The sequence below is a fragment of the Alligator sinensis genome, unplaced genomic scaffold, assembly GCF_000455745.1.
Source record: "Alligator sinensis unplaced genomic scaffold, ASM45574v1 scaffold255_1, whole genome shotgun sequence".
Taxonomy (NCBI): Eukaryota; Metazoa; Chordata; order Crocodylia; family Alligatoridae; genus Alligator; species Alligator sinensis.
This window is the reverse complement of record NW_005842270.1, coordinates 577,565-584,007: the sequence shown is the minus strand read 5'-3', so window position 1 is coordinate 584,007 and position 6,443 is coordinate 577,565. Positions and strand designations below refer to the sequence as shown.

Here is a 6,443-nt window from a genome sequence, read left to right as displayed (position 1 = left end):
ACGCTCTGAACGCCTCGCACCGTGCATCGTGTTTGCACACCGCTAGGCGTGCAAACACGACGCACAGGATAAACCCAGAGATCTCAGCTGGGAGCTCCAAGTATTGAAGCCGTTGCTCCAGTATTCCTTCGTCGCCAAAAGACAAGCGGGAGCTCAGAGCTGGCGTTGCCCGAGGGGAGCCTGGACTCCAACAAGCAGGAGTCTAGTGAGAGCGAGGCCCGCTGGCCTGGAGCTTCCCCTTCGCCGGCAGCGTTCAGGGAAGTTTCTCAGACTTTCCGCTTTGGAGGCAGAAAATGGGTTTTCAGCGGATTCTGAGAACTTGCTCCAAATTTCCAAAGCAGGCGTCTTCTGTTCGTCTCCTCTGCAGATCCCAGATGGGCAGGACCAGCTTTCTGTTACTGGAACGGCAGCGCACAGCTGTCGCAAACATTTCTGAAGTCAGTTAGCCTGGTTTTTCTGCGACGCCTGAATGCACGTTGAAGTGCACATGTAGCCGTAAGTGAGGTGCAGAGGGCACCTCTAGTCCAGCCCGCTCTCCAAACCCTCCGTTCCCTTCGCTGCAAAGGCCTCAGGCAGGTCCGAGACCAGCACGGTAAGGGCTAGCCGATTGCTGGGATTACGCCGTTCCCTCCCGGGGTCTCCAACCTGGTTTGGCGAGAGCCTAGGATGACGTGCTAGACGCCTCCCGACATCCTCCAACGCCTGCCCGGTCCTGTACCTCCAACACATTTCAGCGGACATCGACTTCCAAAATACCATATTTCCCGGCCTGTTGCATGGCCTCTCATAACACACACCTTGTTTTTGGAAGACAAAATAAAGGGGAGCGGGGTGGAAGACATTTCCTTTGAGAAACCGCTCAGAGTCAGTCTACCTGTGCCCGGAAATTGGGGCTGAAAAACGAGCAGGAGTTTCCGAGCATCACGGCAACAGCTGGCGTTCCTGGTTGTCACGGGCCACAATCGCTGTTGACAATTTATGGCCACAATAAGAGTAATTCTCCGGATCCCAAGGTCACTGCCACCTGATAGCAGTGACTGGAGGTCAATAACTGCATGGGCACGGCATGGCACGGCACGGCACGGCGGTACCAGGAGCCATGCGTGTCGCCGAAGAGCGCGGGGCCAGTGCCCCCCGCCAAACCTGGGCAGAGCAGCGTGGTCGCTGGCGAAGGTGGTGGGGAGCAGAGCAAGTGTCTGCCGCCCAAATCTCTGCCACGCCGCACACAGCTCCTGCATGAGGCGCAGGGCCCTGGGCTTGACCTTGGGAGGTGGGGAGCTCCCCCGGAGAGGTGGGCAAGACAGGATGTGTCTGCACCTGGACTGGGCAGTGCGCGCTCCCCGGGGCAGTGCCGAGCCCAGAGCCTGGCTGAGGGGTGGGGGTTGCTTTACAGCCCCTGGCAGGTTACTGATTTACCCCGGCAAGGCGTGTGCCTGCACCACCCGGGGAGGCACTTGCCTGGCACATCGGGTCACGTCCCAGTCCTCGGCGCTTCACTAGGACGGGCAGGGACGTCTCGGGGGTGCCAGGCACGATGCTGCGGGGCTGGCTGCTCCTGTCCTGCCTCGTGCTCGGGTCGGCGCAGACGGTCCTGGACAGAGCCAAACAGATCATGAAAGACACGCCGGTGATTGACGGGTGAGCCACGGGGACGGTGCCACGCGGCCGCCCGTCCCCAGTGCCGGGGCCGCGTGGGCTGGGCGAGGAGGCCATGCCAGCCCCTCTCCCCCTCTCCAGAGGTCGGCTTCCCCCCCGAAGGACCTGGCCTAGGGACCCCTTGGAGCCGGCGGGCTGGGAAAGTTCCCACCAGCCCAGGAGATCTCAGTTCCTACAAAACCTCCCGGCAGAGAAAGCCCCTGACCACGGCATGCCCCGGGAACCCCCATGCCGCACCCTGCCCCGCTGGGGAGCCCGCCTGCCCGCCCACCCGGGGCCTGGGCAGAGCCCAGGCTGTCGGAAGAGGAGGGCTGCTAGGCACAGGCGTGCGGGGAAGCCCGGTGCAGGCAGGGATGCCGGCCGGGCTCCACGGGGTCAAGGTGCTGCCCAGAGCGCCCTGCTCCGCGCGGACCCCAGAAACCCCCTGGCTGAGCTGTTCCCGGCAGCCGGGCTGGGGCTGACGGTGCTGGGGCCCCCCCTTGCAGGGAACACCCTTGGCCCAGCCGGTCCACGGGGACCTACCGCCCCGGCTGGGGCTTGCCCGGACTCCCCCACGGTCCCTGGGGACTGAGACGCAGCCTCCCCTTCCTGCGACCGCAGCGACCGGGGTCGTGCCACCCTGCATCTGCTGGCGGGGCTGGCGCCTGCCCAGGTCCCGTGCCCCTTAGCTCTGCTCACAGCCGGGGCAGAAACCTCCCCAGACCCCTGCATAAGCGAGGAGAGGGGTCAGCCTGAGCCCACCGCGGGCCACCAAAGCCGAGGCCTTGCAAGCAGAGCCCCCCCCTTGCTGCGGGGTTACGTGGGGGGGGCACAAAGCAGCCGCAGACGGCGGCGTCGGCGGCGGAGAAGGCTCAGGGGGCGGAGGGGAAGCGATAGCCCTCTGCCGACACGGGGAAGGGGCAAGGGGACGTCAGAGGCGGGTGACGCAGGGAAGAGGGAAGTGTGAATATGCGACGGCCCCCCCCCAGTGAGACACTTCCCGATGGCGGCTGCACGGTGCAACCCCACCCTCGCTGGCCACGCGTGTGTCCCGGGGCATGTGTTGGCGTTCCCGCAGGGAGATGGCGGGCCTGGACACAGCTCCATGCCAGCCTGGGTCACCGGCTCCCTCCGCTTGGACCCCCCTGCACCCCCATCCTGATCGCGCCAAAGCAACACCTGCACCGTGCCGCCAAAGCTGTTCTGCGCCCCCAAGCAGCCCTGGCCAGATGCCTCCGGTTGGCAGCCCCCTGACCCGGGAGCCATGCCTGGCGGTGGTGCCCAGGACCAGTGGCGCCGGCAGGTTGGCAGGGGCGTGGGCCCCCCAGGCTGGGCAGCGCGGAGCTGACAGCGAGGCGGGCACTGGTGACTTGGAGTCTCCAAAGCGTCATTCAGGGGATCCCTGTGGGGATCCCGCGACTGCTCGGAGCCTCCTCCCGGGGAAGAGAAACAGCCAAGACGCCCAGGAAGAAACTCCCTGGCAGGTCCCAGCACTGCCTCGGGACCGGGGCAGTGATGAAGGGTGTCATCACTGCCCCGGTCCCGAGGGCGTGCGTGCGGGGAGGCTGCAGAGGTGTGGGTCGCTGCGGGGCGGGAGGACCCTCGGGGATGGGCCTCGAGCAGGCATCGCGTGAGCCCTGGATCCGGCCAGTAAGGAGAGCGGCCCCGTACCGGGTCAGCCCCGAGGTGCGCATCGTCTCCTGCGTCATACGGCGGCAGAGAGCGGAGGCTGGGAAGGAGAGACCTGTGCCTGACCCAGGTTTTCCCCGGTTCCTCTCCGACCTGCGGCCTCCAGCCCTTAAGATGGAGGAAGTTCTGACGCAGAAGCTGTTTCTGCAGCTCCCCTGCTCCAGAGCTGCCAAGGATGTCCCCCACCCTGCCCAAATCCGGCCAAGGAGCCAGGAGTCCCTGCCAGTCCAGGCCAAGGAGCCAGGCACGAGTGACCGCTGGGCGACCGAGAACTTCCTGGTGGTCGTTATAAAACTGACCATTCGTGCTGCGACCCCTGTTCTTGGATGGTGGAGAGCTGCAGTCGGGGCGGCCAAGCCCTGGCCCCCGGGCGCAGGCAGGGAAGGGCGCAGGGACTCCCATCTCTTCACCCTCCCCACCCGTGCTGGCACAAGCGCCCGGCCCCCAGCCCCGGCGTGCCAGCCGGCCTGGCGCACGCGTCGTGGGTGGGGTTTGCATGCACCGGGTGCAGGATGAGATAGCTGCAGCTGCAGGAAGGAACTGGGAACTGCTGCAAACTCAATCCTGGCAGGAGGCTGCGAGCTTCCCCAGGGAGGGTCCTCGCCCAGCTGCGCGTGGGGGCTGCACCCTGCCCAGCTGAGTCAGGCAGGGCTTCCCCCGGGGAGGGGGCAGGGATGGACCGCTGGACCGCTGTTCCCAGCCCCTCTGCTCCTGCCTAGGCACAACGACCTGCCCTGGCAGCTGCTGCGGAAGTTCAACAACCAGCTGGGCACGGCGGAGGCCAACCTCACGCTGCTCGAGGGCACCCACACCAGCATCCCCAAGCTGCGCAGCGGGCATGTCGGGGGGCAGGTAGGCACCCACCGCCCAGGCAGGGGCTCAAGACAGGCAGGAGGGGGCCAAAAGCCCCCGTGGGCCGACGCTCCCACGCTGCAGGGGCTGGCCCTGCACCCAGGCCCCCGGTTTCCCTTTCACTTCTTCCTCCCAGTCACCGGGCCCCTGCGAGCCAGCGACTGCCCCCACAAGGCACCAGCCCCCACAGGGGGTGGGACTCTTCTCCCAGCCCCGGCTCCCGCCTCTGCCACTGCCTGCCATGATGTCCCCGGGCAACTCACCCGACCTCCACTGCTCTGCGCTGCCCCTGGGCACACGGGGTGGGTGAGGATGGGCACGGGGGGGTCCAGGCCTGCTGACGCTGCTCTTCCCCCAGTTCTGGGCAGCCTATGTGCCCTGCGACACGCAGAACAAGGACGCGGTGAGGCGCACGCTGGAGCAGATCGACGTCATCCACCGCATGTGCCTCATGTACCCCCAGGACTTCGCCTGCGTCAGCAGCAGCACGGGTGAGCGGGACAGCTGGAAATGCCCCGTGCCCTGGAGGTCCTGGCTGTGGGTAGCGCCTCCCTCCTGGGCGCCCCTGTGGGTCTGGCTTAGCCCCCCATTGCTGGGGCTGGGCGCGGACCGGGGAGCCCTGCAGCAGGCCACGCCATGCTTGCTTTGCAGGCGTGCGGCAGGCCTGGAAGGCCGGGCGGGTGGCCAGCCTCATCGGCATCGAGGGCGGGCACTCCATAGACAGCAGCCTGGGCGCCCTGCGCATGTTTTACCTCCTGGGCGTGCGCTACATGACGCTCACCCACAGCTGCAACACGCCCTGGTAAGGCTCCGCCGGCCCCACCGCGGACGGGCTGACCAGCGGGGCTGAGGGGGGCAGCTGGCAGGAGGCCTGTCCTTTCCGGGGCTGACGCGGGCACCGGCTGTGGCTGCAGGGTGGACAACTGGCTGGTGGACACGGAGCAGGAGCAGGCGGTGCACAACGGGCTGTCGGTGTTCGGGAAGGTGAGCGAGGGAGCCGACCCCGGCTAGGACACCTGGGTTGCCCTGCCCCGTGCGGTCCACGCTGGAGGGGGCGGATGGGGGGTGGCACCTGCCTGCAAGTGGCCTGTCCCACAGCGCGTGGTCCAGGAGATGAACCGGCTGGGCATGATGGTGGACCTGGCCCACGTGTCGGTGAAGACCATGATGGACGTCCTGGAGATCTCCCAGGCTCCGGTCATCTTCAGCCACTCGTCGGCCTACGCGCTCTGTCCGCACCGGCGCAACGTGCCCGACAATGTCCTCCGCGTGGTGGTGAGCTGGGCAGCGCCGTGAGGCCGGGGGAGGAGGGGAAGCAGCCCCCGCGAGGTGCTGTGGGTACAGCCCCTGCTCTGGCATGCCCCAAGCCCCTTGGAGACCGGCTGCCTTGTCTCCTCCGCACAAGCCAAGGGGGAGGGCATGGCCCCGCTGCTGCAGTGCAGGATGGCAGCACCATGCCAGGGGAAATGCATGCTCCGGAGAGGTGCCCGCAGCTGGCAGCCAACTGCGACCCTGGGAGTCAAACCCTGGGACTCTCCGGCCTCCCAGGCGAGGACCCCAGCACCTGCCAGTAGCTCCCGGGACCGGAGCAAAAGGGGCTCCTGCGCAGCAAGGGGTGGTGGATGCCCCGCTATGGGTGGCCCTACAGGCAGCGACTGGGACCTGGGCCCACCCCCCCTGGGATGCTGGTCCCCAGGGGCCGTGGGGCTCCACAACCTGGTGCTACACCTCCCCGGCAGGGCCAGAAGCGTGGTGTGGTGATGGTGAACTTCTACAATGACTACGTGTCCTGCAGCAAGAGCGCCAACCTCTCCCAGGTCGCAGGTCAGTCGGGCAGCGGCCGTGGGGCTCCCCCCTCCCTGGGCTGGCGGGCGCCTCGCTCAGCCCCGCGCTCCCTGCTGCAGATCACCTGGATCACGTGAAGAAGATTTCGGGTTACCAGGCCGTCGGCTTCGGCGGGGACTACGACGGGGTCCCCAGGTAAGGGCGGGCACGCGGGGGGTCAGGAGAGGTGGCCACGGCTCCAGCACGGGCTCATGGGGACACAAGGGGAGATCCCCGCGGGGCTCCACACCGGGCTCAGGGCTGTGCTCGTGGCCTGGCAGGGTGCCGCAGGGCCTGGAGGACGTGTCCAAATACCCGGAGCTGGTGGCCGAGCTGCTGCGGCGGAACTGGAACGAGACGGAGGTGCGAGCCGCCCTGGCCGAGAACCTGCTGCGGGTCTTCAAGGAGGTGGAGGACGTGAGTGCGAGAGGCGGGGGGGGAAC

General features: G+C 67.2%; 1 protein-coding gene across 1 annotated transcript in view; it reads left to right on the top strand.

Annotated features, from left to right (window-relative positions):
- Nucleotides 1–1,431: 1,431 nt before the first annotated feature.
- DPEP1 (dipeptidase 1) overlaps nt 1,432–6,443 on the top strand; it is a 5,646-nt gene continuing 634 nt past the window's right edge. The window contains exons 1-9 of the mRNA XM_006027867.3: nt 1,432–1,638; nt 4,044–4,176; nt 4,535–4,667; nt 4,828–4,978; nt 5,091–5,160; nt 5,275–5,451; nt 5,916–6,000; nt 6,081–6,156; nt 6,282–6,417. Of these exons, the coding sequence (XP_006027929.1) occupies nt 1,535–1,638; nt 4,044–4,176; nt 4,535–4,667; nt 4,828–4,978; nt 5,091–5,160; nt 5,275–5,451; nt 5,916–6,000; nt 6,081–6,156; nt 6,282–6,417 (1,065 nt within the window). The 5' untranslated portion in view covers nt 1,432–1,534. The remainder of the gene's footprint in view (nt 1,639–4,043; nt 4,177–4,534; nt 4,668–4,827; nt 4,979–5,090; nt 5,161–5,274; nt 5,452–5,915; nt 6,001–6,080; nt 6,157–6,281; nt 6,418–6,443) is intronic.